This window comes from Pempheris klunzingeri, chromosome 17 (genome assembly GCF_042242105.1).
Source record: "Pempheris klunzingeri isolate RE-2024b chromosome 17, fPemKlu1.hap1, whole genome shotgun sequence".
Classification (NCBI taxonomy): Eukaryota; Metazoa; Chordata; class Actinopteri; order Acropomatiformes; family Pempheridae; genus Pempheris; species Pempheris klunzingeri.
This window is the reverse complement of record NC_092028.1, coordinates 13,799,386-13,814,312: the sequence shown is the minus strand read 5'-3', so window position 1 is coordinate 13,814,312 and position 14,927 is coordinate 13,799,386. Positions and strand designations below refer to the sequence as shown.

The following is a 14,927-nucleotide window of genomic DNA, read 5'->3' as shown; positions in this document are numbered from 1 at the left end:
AATTGTTATGAAAATGGGTGTGGGAGGGGGTGAAAAACCCTTGACCCCGGGGTCAAGGTTTTTTCCATTTTTTCAGCCCACATGGAACTCCCCCTTTTTTGCTTAAATCACCTCCAAACACCTTGGAAAACAGTTCTTGATCACTTTTGAGGTTAATTGGCCACCAGATAATTGTCATCAAAATGGGTGTGGGAGGGGGTGAAAAAGTCTTGACCCCGGGGTCAAGGTTTTTTCCATTTTTTCAGCCCACATGGAACTCCCCCTTTTTTGTCTAAATCACCTCCAAACACCTTGGAAAACAGTTCTTGATCACTTTTGGGGTTAATTGGCCACCAGATAATTGTTATGAAAATAGGTGTGAAAAACCCTTGACCCCGGGATAATTGTCATCACCTATGATCTTCCTCCCTGTGAATCATAGCTCTGCTAACATGTTTGAACGGTTTAATTACAGAACAAAATTTGAGAACAATATGTTCCAGCACCATATGCATCAGCAAATGCTCAGTTAAGAGTTAAAATGATGCTGAAATTCAGAAAGTGAGGATTGCCACTTCTAAAGTTGTGGAGATCAAACTAGCATGTTGTTTTTTCATTTTGAAAAAAATTACTTTTCTCAAACATCTAAATTCTTTTAAGTCAAAATAAGACTGTTTTATGGGAATCAGAGAGGAAATATAAACAGTAATAGAAGCAAAAGAAGACCGAACACAGTTTCTAGACACACTGTTTTAATGAAATATTAGGTTAAAATAATGGACTTTAATGAAAGAAGCAGACATTAAAAATCACCATAAATATGCTACATTGTCCTAATCACACTTTGCTCTAAGACGATTGAGTAAATGTGTCTGTAAGGGCGGCTCAGTGTTAGGCTATTCACAAACACATGTAGGATAGATCTCATCAGCATTGAGTAAAAGTGAAGATATCCCAACTGTGCGATGGAAACTCTAGATGTGAACCCCAGACTAATGCTTCTCAACACCATCCAGCTTAAGACATCTCAGCATACACACCGCACACACACACACACTAAAATGAATACCTACAAGCAGAAGACACTCATACTCCAAATTTAAGAATTCCTGCAGGAGACATTCGTGGGTTTGAACATTACCAATTCAACATCCTGATTGCCTCTGGCAAAATATTAACAAGTGTTACTGATCTTCCCATAAAAAACACCAATTTCACTGATAAAAAAACAAACCCTCCCTCTGCTCTACGCATTCCCAAAACCCTTATATCACTCAAAAATGATCTATTGGGTTAACCAGGCCGAAATATTTTACTCATTTTGGGCCAGATATGTTTAAATGTGCACCTTACACTCCAAAAAACCCAAATTACCTGCATCCGATGTGGAGGAGGGTCAGATTATTTGACTTGCACCGGCCTCGCCCCCACAGAGCGAGACTGTTTGCCGTTAAGGGGTTCATCACTCACGCTTTAAAATCCAACATGCACACGTGCCTGTGTGATTACATCTCCCAGTCTTTCACACACAAACCCTACACTCATTCAGTCCATGTCCCAGCACAACTAGCAATTGGGATAGCAATATCAGCAAATGTGTTGTTGTGGTCGCTGGAAAAACATGAAGAACAGAAGATAAGGCATCACATGCTATTCTTGGCAAAGCCGTACGAAGTGAAAGTGTGGCACAGCGATGGCTCGTACGCAGGATGAGGAAGCTACACTGGAACCCTTTTAAGTCGAAGGGATGCAACTTTTGAAAAAGTCATGGAGAAAGATGAAGGTTTTCCTCTCAGTCCCAGCCGTTGTCTTTTATCATGTGGGACAGCTCGATGATAAACTTCCCCTCCTTGTACTTCTGACTCAGCTCAAAGGCTTGCTCCTGTAGGAGGGCGGTATATACAGAGTAGATTCAAGTATACATCAGATCAGACCGTGATTATGTACTACTCAGCACGAGTTTCAAAAAAGGATATGCAGACACTCCAAAATGTGTCATTTACTCAACTTTCAGCAATACTGAAATTTTAGCTTTTAAACTTGATATTATGTTGTATGTTTTTTAGCTAGATTATCACTTCACATCTCTAACAGTTGCCTGTGTTATTGCCTGTATTACTCTATTTACAACTGAGCAGGTTGTGTTAGTTACCGATGGTTTTATTTACTGAAGCACAAAGAATACCATTTTGAAGGGCAGTTTGGTTGCAAAATGGTTGATGTGCTTCCTTTGTGCCACAAATCAAGACTCAATTGCACCGACAGAATTGCATAGTGAAAGCGAGGCTTAAGGGAAACCATCTATGTGCCTTCGGTGTCATTATTCTATATCCATTACATCATGTAATCAACTTACTTCATAATGATAAGTTAAAGAAAAAAAGGTTACGGTGCAGCATCTAATTGCTGTTCTCAGTCACAGTGAATGAAAGAAAGCAAATGCAGTAATGTCTATAAACAGATATATCAGTTATTGTATGAAAGAGAGTTCTAGTGTCGTTTGTAGTGATATTGTCCAATCACCTTTAAGGGCGATTTGGTTGCAACCAGGTAAAAGAGGCTCAGAAATGGGTAAACATGGCAAATGCTACCCAGTAATCACAATTGGCAAAATAGAAATTACCTGATGCAAGTCGAGTTTTATAAGAGTAAGCGCAGTTTATCATCACTTTATATCACAAAGTGGATGAAGGAATTTAAACCCAGTTGTGGAGTGAAATTAAAGGATCAGATCACATGCGGTGTACTAAATTAAAACCTACACCATATGTAAGCGTTGTGGGAATGATGTTGACCCCTTTCATCAAGCATAAAACCAGTTTAGTGATCAACAATCCACTATCTTATTCGTAGAGGGGGGGGGGTTTACTTACATATTTCCACCCCAGCGTAGTGTGACAGTTTTCACAGTAGATGTCGGCTACTGCGTGAAGCCCTGTGAGCAGCAGCCTCTCCTCCGCAGGACCGCAGCCGACGTTCACCCTGAAACCAGACGCATTGCTATCAAACAACAGCTCCTCCCTGACCAACATCCAACTTCTTTTAAAAGTTCATCACAGAGTCATGTAAAGGAGGCCTTTCCATGAAACCATTTAGACCAGAGCTTGACGTGAACACATCAGGGTTTACAGATGCTGATATAGTTAGATTAAGCGCCTGTGTATTTGTGACCCACTAACCCAGGAGGAGCGCAACTAAAGTGAACTCCCCCAGCTTCAAGGTCCTCTCTACAGCAAATTAAATTATCTGTTGACAATGTGGGTTGCACAAACACATCTGATACTGGGAATCTGCTTTCAGAGGGAACTAGACTATTGCAGGAATTATATGTTGGGAAAACAAACCAGTTTCTTTTTGCTTCTAAAACTCAAAAAAATACTTAAAACACTGATCTGAAACGATGAGATAACAAATAAGAGTAAATACAAAGGAACATTCATGGTTCATACAGATTCTTAAGGTATCTAAACCAACAAAATTTCCAGATTTCTTTATATCCACAGCTATTAATGCATTTGTTACTTTGTTTAATTTACCTAAAGTTTGTATTAAATTCATTTGTATGTTTTGATCATGATTATATAATGCTTTCTAGGATTCACGTGAGTGATTGTGTGGATGAAACATCAGACTATGACGAAAATCAGTCACTTTTTAAAGAGTATATATGAATTCAAGCCTTTTCCAAAGCTTGAAAATGTGGCAGCTAAAATCAAACATTTTCAAAACATTCAAGACTTTGTATGAACCCTGAATATTCAAGTTTTTTTTACTGCAATGAATATAAATCAACTGTAGCATTTGGTGGAGTCACTTTTTTCCCATCTACACAGTGATTTTAGAGATAAAAAAAGGACTGAAACCTAAAACAAGTACATAAGCACATTGTGCATTCATTGTGCATGTGCCAACATGTAGATTTATTTCAAAATAAAATACTCACACAGAGTTGAAGAGGTAGGCTCGGCCCTGGCTACCTTGGAAAGACTGGGAGACATGGAGGAAAAATGAAATCAGACAAAAAAAAACAAAAAAAACATGCGGATCAAACACCACACAACTTTTAGAAAATATTTCCAAAATGTCTTCCAACTATGATCCAGATTTTCCAGTTTAGCTACTTTCTACACTGCGTGAGAGCCACAAAGCAGTGCTATGAGCCAAAGAGTGGCAGCGTAATCACCTTGGAGATAAGATCGTCATGGTTGGCCAGATGGGCGCGGCAGTGCACACAGCTGTAGCGACGGTGGCAGGAGTCCAGGTAGGCCTGGAACGTCTTAGCCTTCGTCAGCTTCACCATGTCTGAGGAGGAAGAAGGTAGGAGGAAGCATGGTGTCATGCATAGGTTAGTGATGCAGGCATACAGTCCAATAAATTACATTTACCTCCATCAGTGACAAAGTTAAGGACACTGATGCAGACAGAAGTTCATTAGGTTTTTACATATCTGATAATACCAATTAAATACTGCAAAGCTTCCCCTCCCAATACAACCTGACCCGTCTTAAATGTTAATAATCTGTGAAGCTGGAACAATCAGACAATATCAATTTTGACAGTGAATTTAGTATTTGCCAGTTACAGCTTTAGAAATCATTTGCTGGCTTTTGTCTTGAACATATGATTAAGTGAAGTTAAAAGAAGGAAGGAGGTGAGGCATCATGAGACCAGACTCTGAGCCCACAGAAACCAAACTCTTGACACTTTATTGCTCAAGCTGATTGATCAAAAACTACAAAACCCATGAATCCCACCCAAAAATTAAGGAAAACTTAGTTATTTCTGCGAGTCAGAAGTATTATTATGACATTAAACTAAGTTAAAGTGTTGAGTCAAAAATACTACCTCCTCACTTGGGCTTAATGTGTCAGAATTTAGACTTTGCATCCAAAACATGTGACCATGTTTCATAGCTTTTAATTACTGTGATTGTTTTATATCGCTAGCTGAAATGTTCTTCCATAGATTCTTGCAGATTTATCTGTATTGAAGATGAATAAAGCCCTGGGAGACGATAGGCTGTAATCATGTATGTTCTTAATGTCACAGTGCAAAAACAAACATGCAGTCAAAGTAATATTTGACACAGCATGTATTGTTATAGACGAACATTAGCTGGGACTTGTGATTGCAGGGAGATTAGGACACATTTCACCCGGCAGCCTGCTTCCTGGTTGATAATAGTTTGCACGAACAATAGATGCAATTAGTTAACCCAAATACTCAAGCCCGTGCAACGTGTGCTGCGCCATTTATCCACCGTCCAACACTGGTGGCCGTCTGTCAGTCGCTAAATAAAGACACAAAAGCCCACAAACGGCCTCTCGTAGCTCTGTCGGCTGCAGCAGGAACCAGCCTCAGCTCTCAGCTAGCTTAACGCGTCAGCTAGCTTAACGTTAGCCGGCTAGCTTCACTGCCACAACAAACGGCAGCTAACAGCAGCTCTGGATGCACATTGCAGGATATTCCCCGGTGTCTGTGGTCTCACCTGATTACACCGATGCTCCTCACAGTCTACACAGCGGGCCGATGAGAGGGACAGCCGAAAGGCATCCGACTAAAGCAGCTATGTGGTCGGTATCAACTCCTGCCAACGGTCAGTCAATAACGACAAACACTGACAGCCTCTGGTTGTTGCAGCGGAGCCCGTTTTTTTTTTTTTACCCGCGTCTCTTTTTAAAAAAAAAAATCCGACACAAGGTCTAAAAGTTCCTCCACGGCCTTCGCTGAGGCAGGAGCTGGAGTCCGACAATGCTGGCGGGCTGACAGGATGAGTGTGCGGCGGCCCCCGGCGGGAGAAAAATGTGGTTTGTTTATGAAAACACGCAGAGGAGGAAGTGTGGAGAGTGCAAAACAAACCGCGTTCGACCAATGGGAGCGAAGGAGGTGACGTCTAGAATGTGGGTCAACCAATCAGATTGGACTTCACATGAGCCCTTTATGGCTATCAGCTTGATTGTTGGTGCAGTCTCATAAATGCTGTTAGTGGTCTGTCATTATCCTGCTTTTGGATTTGGGATCACAGTACACACACACACACACACACACACACACACACTGTAAGGAGCAAGTATGTGCGCTTATCTGACAAGATTCAGTAAATCTTCTGTGTTCTTGTACAAGGAGGATTGGGCAGGTGGTTTGGTGTTTTTTTTTTTTTTTGGTTTGTTTTCATTACTGACTTGAGGCTTGTGTTTGCTTTCCTTTTCTGTGTCCATGTTGTATGTAGGTCTATATTCTCCCAGCACAGCACAATATTTCACTAGCATCAGATTTCACTGCATACTGAGACGTTGCACTGTAAAAGATTTGCATTATCTAAAAAATAAACTCCACATTTTATCGATTAATTTAACTGCACAGTCATATTTTCTGCAAGTTTTATTTCCCTATATTGTGACAGAAATGTTTGAAAAGCAGGGCTGCAACTGATGATTATTTTTAATTATTCACTAATATGTTGATGATTGCCTCAATTAATTATCTGCTCTTTAAAATGTCAGAAAATTGTGGAAAATAAAATGAGGTGATATCCTCATGTCCTTTTTTTGGACCAACAGTCCAAAACCCAAAGATATTCAGTTTATAATCATAGAAAATTAAGACAAACAGCAAATATTCACATCTGATAAGCTGAAGCCTGTGAAGTTTCAAGATTTTTGCTGTCTTGAAACGATTATTATCAAAATTGTTGCAGATTAATTTTGTGTCAGTTGACTAACTGATTAATTGACCAATTGTATTCCGCTCTATTGAAAAGCCTTCCCTCTACTCAGGTGCTTTATAGTATTTAGTCCCAAAAAGTGTAATTTATTAATCTAAACCGTACTTAATGCTGTTAAATCTTCCAGATTCCCAGATATATATTACTGTTGACTTGCCCTCTGTGTCTTCCTCCCTGGTTGTATGATAACAAGAGTCTAACGTCTCTGCTGGGTCACTTATTCAAACCTTTGCTCTTTGTATCTACTGTATTAAAGACCTCAGTCTGCACTGATCCACTTAAGTTCCATTAACCCATTTGTCACACGGCAAAGCACGGCCAAGCAGGTCAGAAAAATACAGCCTTTGTTTCACCAACAGACTGGTTGATTATTATCACAGCCGGACTTTGACCGTACCCTGAGAAAACAAGGATACAGGTGAGCCTTACTGCACATGTAAACCCTCCGTTTACATGTGCATGTAGATTAATGAGATGTATTAAACACAGATGCACAACTGCACTGCAGTGACACTATACTCACTTATACGGATATATTCATATAACCAATAGGGATACCTTTACTTTCATTCCCATCCCCACTATTGTGTTTCTTTCATGCTAATACCTCATAAAATAATACAAAAGCATAAACCATAAAGTGCATTGTCACAAATAATATCTTTCCTAAGTCCAGCACTTATTAAAACCAGTCAAATAATGTCAGAAAATAACATCAGACACAGTCAAAACAAAGTCACGTTACTCTCATATCATGAGAAACTGGAGGTCAGGTGACGTGGTGCAGCTGGTTAAATATTCACTCCACCTTCAAACACAGTTGGAGAATCCGAGCACGACCTTTTCACAAACTGACACCTGACATAAAACATTTCACTCGTCAGCACAGACAGTAAAATCATAATTAAAGCTCAAGCTCACAGACTGAAGGTTCCCTCAGTGGTTCACCCAGACAGAACAGGTTTTATTAAAAGTAGGCACTCATCCAGTAATACATGCAGACTGTTTAGTTAAATACATTATTCATCATATCGAGGGAATCACACTTCCACAGGCTGTCAGAAGAGTTCAATCTAAACTGCTCAAAATAATAAATGATAATCTCCAACGCTGGATTAATTTGCCAGTATTGGTTTAACTACTGTTAAAATGACAATACTCTCTAATATAAATGGAAAAACAAGGCACCTAGGATCAAATTGACACCCCACCAAAAGCCATTATAATCAACAGTCATTCACTTGTTCTTTTGGGTTACATTTATTTAAAAGAAAAACTCTGATAATAAAAGCTGATAATTATTCATTTACTTCCCGCACTCCTAATTTCATCATCTTTGTATATTCATATACACATTTTTCTTTTGCTCTGTTATGTATCTGCTCACACATGCATACATGCACATACTTTTTCATACTTGTCATTAAGTGATACCATTTATCTTCATTAATTATGTCCTGATACTATCTAATATTATAATAAATACCTGGGTCAATCATAATAAACACCAACATGTACTACACCACTGAACCTTGACCTCACCCTCAATAACATTTTGATATTAACAACACAGTTTTTTTCTTTCTCTCACTCAGTCCTCCATGTCTTTGTTTATGGTGTCATCAGCTATTCAGTTACTAATTTTTGATAATTAGATCAACTTTTTTTCTTATATGTTAATTCGCTTTAAATCTGTCACAACATTTCCTTTCCTTTCTTTATGTCTTTTTATTTACATATATTATACTCTATATTACATATTTTAGGAGGACTCTGTGAAACCAGCATGGATGAGGACGGGGTCCCCTCAAATGGCAGAACAACTAGAAGAAAAAGAAACAACAACAAGTGAGAGTGAGAAACAGGGAACGACCTGCAGTGGACCAGCTCCCAAAGGTCTGGGTGTGGTACAAGGAAATGACACCCGAGATACAGATAAGAAAACTAAATACAAGGGGGAAAAAGAGGGAGGACCCCGTTTGCTCTCCCCAGATGCCTCCTGCTGGGCTTGATTATCATATTGCATACATATATGTGTGTAGGTGCACATATGTATGTATTGCCTTTTTCACCACTTTTTCGTCTTTATGTCCTTTGAAATTTGTATTTATTTTCCCCTCCCTCTTTCTTCCACTTGCAATCACCTGCACATTCCCCAGTATTGTATGAAGCCGACCTCAATGTACTTACACATCACACACATCTCATACATGCACAGAAACAAACATGAAATGTCTACACGTAGTTCTCCCTCAAACAAAACAACAAAAAATCTGTGCTTAACTCAAATCATAATATGTTTGTTGCATGTTGCATATGTTTTGTGTCATACTCTGTATATTCCATCACACCCATGTCTATCTAATTTGTCACCTTTTTGTTTGATTGCACAATTAAAGGATAAGAAATGTAAAGAAATCCCTCCAGCACTGTGAAGAGAAGGCCATAAAAATGAACCGACAGCAGATAATTCTACCAACAGTGATGAAGGACTGAGATTAAAGATTTGAATCAGTTTCGTTCCCACTGCATGGTGTTTAATATTTAGACCAACTCCTCTCAACGACTCTCCGACTAATCTTGTCCCGGTCGAAGATATATTTTTCTCACGCTTCTCGCATTCACTTCTCTTTCACAGTCTTTGTTTTTCTTTTACACAATCCTCATTCATCAGAAAGCTGCCGATCATGAGGCACTAATTGTTGTCATGTGCGTTTGGGGTCAATCCTGACTTCTGGCTCTGCAAAGGTAGCTTGACAGAAGAGTCGGATAGTCACTCATCACCCCTGTGGCCCCCATGTCCAACGCTGCCTTAATGTCTTCATCTTCATTGCACACAAACAAATGCACCTGCAATTAAAAAAAAGCATACTTAGAATAATTTATGGCAGATACTATTTGCACCCAGGTGTCAGTAGCCGACAATACTATTTGCATCTTGGTGTAAATAGTGATATAGGTTATTTACACCCAGGTGTATGTTGAAAAGAGCATATCTTCCCATTTATATTTGTTTTTGACCTAAACCATGATCTTTTCTTAAACTTAACTAACTTAAAGTAGTTTTGGTGCCTAAACCTAACCACACTGTGACTGATAACAATAAAACTGAAATATATATATATAATAAGTTCACTTATTATATATAAACTATATATAAAATATCACAAATAAAGAGCTCTAAACAGCTGACCTGACATGGGAGTTGAATTGGGAATTGAACATTTGGACCCAGCTCTATATTTTTCAGAAAAATATGCTTGGTTTTGCAAACAAGCATTATCATTTTCACACACTCAGAAGCATGGCCTGGGGGCCACTGAGGAGCTAAACAAAAGAGACAGTTAATATCTGACTGTGTCCCATTTCTCTGTCAGCGTTCCTGCAGCTTTGAGCAGCAGTTCGTGACTTGACCACCAATAAAACACAAACCCTGTTGTCCTAAATGTGGAGGGCTGTCTCTGATGTGACAGCAGACATCAGCATAAAGCCAGACCTTGGAGCGTCGAGGAGCACACACAAATAATTCATATATGGCACAATGTTAAGGTCTTTATAGGCTGCAATAATGTATGTTATGAATGCCATGGTAGCAGCGTTGTGATATTCGTCAGTGTTACATAATACAAAGGATTACAGTGGATTTATGCACTTATTTTACATTGTAGCTCTTCTGGAGAAAATCTCATCCCTCTGTGTTTATGTGGGCGATGAGGGGACGAGCTTTTCGTAGTCATTACCTCAGATTTACTCATGAGAGCGGCGAGGGCCTCAGCAGCTGACAAGGCCGTGACATATGACTTCAATTGTTTTCATGCCCAAACTAGTCAGTGACCACTCATGGCCTGACGATGGGGGTGACCTCATCCCAGCAGAGATTACTCACATCAGGACAGAGGTGATGCATTCAAGGCACTCACAGCAGCTGTGTGAGCATCACTGTCTGTCTCGGCTGAAACACTGCAGGCTAATGTGCGTTAAACCATTAAGTGCTTTGGTTGAGTGAAATCCAACAGGCAGAGAAAAACCGTCATTGTTTTATAACTAACTTTATTTAAATATTTGAACTTTTCTTGTTATCTATGCATCCCTGTGATGCACTTGAACTGTGTGTGCTACATGGTTTCATACCTGAATTCCACGGGCCGCGAGGTGTTTAAAAAGACTCTTCCTCATTGTTACTCTGGAATGACAGCGGTATTGAATATATGAATATTTCAGTTTTTAAGTAAAAATCCAGAGTTTGATGCTTCTTGCTGCTGTATAATCTGCATCATTGTGAATAATGCTTGTTTTTTTTTTAAATCTCTGATATGTTTAGCAATGACTTTTTCATTGATTTCTACATTAAAACAAGTCAAATGTGGGGATGATTGAGGTGTTCCTCTTGGAAGCTTTACTCACTTTTCTAACACAGAGATGATCAGGTTGTTCCTCAGGATGCGTTTCTCAGGGATGAACGTCCTTCAGCACACAGAGACAGAGTCAGAAACAACACACACATCTGTCCTGTGACACATTTATCTTACATCCAACATAAGATCACAGAAGAAAATCAAAGGAGGATAAAACCTGATGTTAAAACTCAGTTATGAAGTCAGCCGTTGTGTCGTCTGAGCAGAGATGTAGACATGCATGAACACACACATGAACTCAGCACGCAGTGACGCACACACGCCTGCAGCCACACCTGTTGATGATGCGTGGCAGGTAGAACTGCAGTAAACTCTCTCCCAGCGGCACGAAGGGCAGCAGGCCGCTGTAGAAGAGAAACAGGAGGAGCAGACCTTTGCTCACAGTGAAGCTGTAGGGCATGAAGCCGTTCTAGGAGGAGGCAGACAGACAGAGAGAGACGCCGTTCACAGTTGATGATTTTGTCTGTGAATTGATGGTCGAATGCTGTACAAGTAACTCTGTCTCCCCCAGGTGGTTTATGTACCATTGTGCGGCATTTCTTCATGATGCTGGAGTTCACGGTCGCCCAGACGGTGATGTCCTCCCTGTTGTAGTGTTTCACCAAGTCAGACACCTGCACACAGACAAGAGACACAGACAGCGTGATAAACACAACCATCGTTGGCATCGCTTTAACCCTTTCATGCATGAATTATGATAACCTCAGTCGGGAGTGTTTTTATTCATCTTTAGGCATGAAAAACAAGGTTTGAACTTACTATTTTATAAAGATATATTTACATGTCCAGTAGCTGAAATCTAGCCAGTGATGCATGATGTACAATTCAGTGGACATGTGATTAATCATAATTTCCTCCCAATATAAAATCAATACTTGGATGACTCCTTAGATGTTACTTGATGTCACCTATTTTTCTTACCTGCATGGGTCTCTTTTTCTAGAAGGTTTGAACAGAAACAAATGAGCAACTTGTTTCTGGCTGTCTGTCCACCATCTTGGTTTCACTCTTTTTTTTTCCACTTGCAATGGCTTCCCACTGGGTAGCACTGTACGAGATGATGCAGTAGCATCCACTGTAGTGGCTGATGTGCAACTACGCCATCAAAACTCATGCATATACAAGAAAACAGCTTTTGAATAGATGTACACTGTAGTGACCTCTATGCATGAAAGGGTTAAGGGTTTTAGGGTGCAGGACATGCCTGAGATGGACACAATAATGAAAACACTGCAGACTTTCATACCAGCAGGAGAGTGCTGAAACTTTTACAAACTTTGGGTGTACTCTACTTTTTCTATCAGCTGGCTGTTGTTCTCTTTGATCTCAATGCTGACTGGCATCTCAGGGAACTTCCTGAACACGTCCTCCAGCAGAGCGAACTTCCTGTCTGCACCGCTGCTGTAGCGACCTGAGGGAGGGAGGGAGGGGTGAAAGTGAAATGAAGACTACACCACACACACACACACACACACACACACACACACACACACACACACACACACACACACACACACACACACACACACACACACACACACACACACACACACACTTGCTTTTTGTTAATTATTGAGAGTTAGAGAATGAGAGGAGGAACTCACCTGCATAAAATGTCACCTCCAGCCTCTCCTTGTACAGAGGCAAATCCTAAAAGAGGTGAAAAGCACATGTGTGACTTACATCCATCTTGAGATGTTCTTGCTAGAATTATCTGTTGCGGCCGAGTTGCTTAACATTGCAAAACATAGCTGAACTAAAACACTGACAAGAAAGTGGTTCTTCACTTTAGTGAGCATCTACTCAGAGACTTTCTTAGTTTCTGAGGAAAACTGATTCAAATGTGTCTCTCTTCAGCACACACAACCTTCTGTGCTTGTTATTATTGATGACTTAAGCTAATGGTGGTTTGTTAGAAGGTTTTTGTACGTTTTAATCTGGTCTCTTGTAGCATGAGACCAGTTCAGTTCAGCACTAATGAGGCTAGTTAGCAAACTGCACTAAAAACACACACAGAAATAAAAAACACAGTTGTGGCTTTTATCTGGTAGGTAGTTTAACAAAGTCCTGCTGTGTAAGATGTGGCGTGAGGTGTTGGGTACATTTAAAGTCAATATTTGGCTTCGTATGCAACTATTTTATACACTGCAATTAAACTGGGGCAGATGACTAACCTGAAATACAGGGGAACATTTATTTGACATGGAAATGTTATTTCTACTTCTACACAAGAATCACATCCTTGTGTTTTTGAGTAACAAACCAACGACAATAATCCAGAAAACCACTTGGACACCACGTTTGGCCGAGGCCGGAGCTGCCGTCTCGGTGTGAGCTTTGTCCTCCCACCTGTAGATTGAGTGATGAGAGGGTGACGTCGTGGCCGGTCTGCCTCAGCAGATTCTCATCATGTGACACCACCACGTGCCCGTCGTGCGTCAAGTGACAGTCCATCTCTAGCATCTGTGTGCCCTTCTCCACTGCGCTGGAGACAAATGGAGGCGCAAATGAGGATACATGATTTGTTACCTGTACTGGTGTTCGTTTACTTCAGCTCTGGCAGCAGAAGACAGCATGAACTAATCTCTTATTATACTAAATTAATAACGGCAATAATGGTGATACTACTACTTCCACTAATAACAATAACAATAACGGGTATATTTTTGCAGATTGAACTGCTTGTGCACATCAAATATATGCTGTTATAAACTCTGTCCTGACAAAAAAATAGTTAAGATTTAGAAAAAAAGCTCTTTGTTAAGCCTGAAATCTCACAGGGACACTTTGCTAGACAGCGCTTTCACCATATAGAGTATACTGCAGGACATTTTATGAGGCTGCGTAATTGCTTAGTTTCTGAATTATTAGAGAGAAAAGACAGACCCAGAGTCAATTGGATGGTGCTGGTCTGAGAGCAGCGGCTCACCTCTTGTGTTTTAGTGTTTTACTCACTGTGTGAACGCCTCCATGGTGCTTTCTATCTTCTCTCCACATCCTGATAACACAGGATGCACAGGTCAGTCAGTAACTTTGGTTGTAGCCCTAACCCTCAGTCAGATACGTGCACTCTTTTCAACATGCTTCTTGTAGTGTTTGTTGACTTTTTATATCTTTTTTTTGGGCTATTTGCTGCAACAATATTGAGAAAAATGGACCATAAATCAAATGAGATTCTGATGTAAAGTTAGTAAAGGACATTTGTGTTGCATAATATTTGTGCAATCACCAGACACACTTCAGGAAAGCCTTTGTGTAGATTCTTTAACCCACAAGGAGACAGCGTGCCACTAGTGAATGAAATAAGGATCCCTCCACCACCAGTCGCCCCCTTACCTCCTCTGTGTGAGATGTGTGAGCAGTAAAAGGCTGTGCGTTTCCTCTTGTGGAGAATGAGGGGGTTCTTCAGCAGGTACACTGAGGTGAGCGTGTATCCACCCAGAGCGGGGAGGATGAAGTACAGAAAACTGCTCATCCTGACTGGGTCTCGGCAGGATCCCACCAGCAAAAATAGAAATAATCACAACTGACGGACGAGTGTGACTGAAGGCAAACTGCTCTCTGTCTTCTTGGAAGAGAAAAAAAAAGAAAAAAAAAAAAAAAAAAACTGGACAGACTGGTGACACAGAAGAAAGTCGTCTTCTTGCTCAATCTTAATAAACACACCTGAAGCTTTCAGAGCAGTAAAAATAAGTTAATGAAGCACCAGCTCTTAACGCAGAGCTCACCTCTCCGCTCTCTCTCTCCCCCTCACTGCCTCTCCCCTGCCTGTGGCAAAACTATATCTCTCTCTTTACACTGCTTTTGTT

At 40.3% G+C, this 14,927-nt stretch overlaps 2 protein-coding genes across 2 annotated transcripts; both read right to left on the bottom strand.

The window, feature by feature from the left end:
- Positions 1–709: 709 nt before the first annotated feature.
- ypel3 (yippee-like 3) lies at positions 710–5,784 on the bottom strand. The gene is made up of 5 exons (XM_070847759.1): positions 5,468–5,784; positions 4,163–4,281; positions 3,923–3,966; positions 2,853–2,961; positions 710–1,861 (listed from the first exon to the last, which is right to left on the bottom strand). The coding sequence occupies exons 2-5, from the start codon at positions 4,277–4,279 to the stop codon at positions 1,772–1,774; spliced, it is 360 nt and encodes a 119-aa protein (XP_070703860.1). The 5' UTR covers positions 4,280–4,281; positions 5,468–5,784; the 3' UTR covers positions 710–1,771.
- A 3,386-nt stretch (positions 5,785–9,170) lies between these two features.
- On the bottom strand, positions 9,171–14,675 carry gdpd3a (glycerophosphodiester phosphodiesterase domain containing 3a). The gene is made up of 10 exons (XM_070848099.1): positions 14,455–14,675; positions 14,074–14,116; positions 13,468–13,603; positions 12,723–12,768; positions 12,411–12,529; positions 11,643–11,732; positions 11,394–11,527; positions 11,108–11,167; positions 10,835–10,886; positions 9,171–9,553 (listed from the first exon to the last, which is right to left on the bottom strand). The coding sequence occupies exons 1-10, from the start codon at positions 14,591–14,593 to the stop codon at positions 9,425–9,427; spliced, it is 948 nt and encodes a 315-aa protein (XP_070704200.1). The 5' UTR covers positions 14,594–14,675; the 3' UTR covers positions 9,171–9,424.
- Between the last annotated feature and the right edge of the window lie 252 nt (positions 14,676–14,927).

Coding starts and splice junctions, on each gene's coding strand:
- ypel3 (XM_070847759.1), bottom strand. CDS start 4,279: ATGGTGAAGCTGACGAAGGCTAAGACGTTCCAGGCCTACCTGGACTCC. Junction 3,967..4,162: donor ATGACGATCTTATCTCCAAG/GTGATTACGCTG, acceptor CATGTCTCCCAG/TCTTTCCAAGGTAGCCAGGG. Junction 2,962..3,922: donor GCCTACCTCTTCAACTCTGT/GTGAGTATTTTA, acceptor GTCTGGTTTCAG/GGTGAACGTCGGCTGCGGTC.
- gdpd3a (XM_070848099.1), bottom strand. CDS start 14,593: ATGAGCAGTTTTCTGTACTTCATCCTCCCCGCTCTGGGTGGATACACG. Junction 12,769..13,467: donor TCTCATCACTCAATCTACAG/GTGGGAGGACAA, acceptor CACCTCTTTTAG/GATTTGCCTCTGTACAAGGA. Junction 11,528..11,642: donor TGAAGAAATGCCGCACAATG/GTACATAAACCA, acceptor GCCTCCTCCTAG/AACGGCTTCATGCCCTACAG.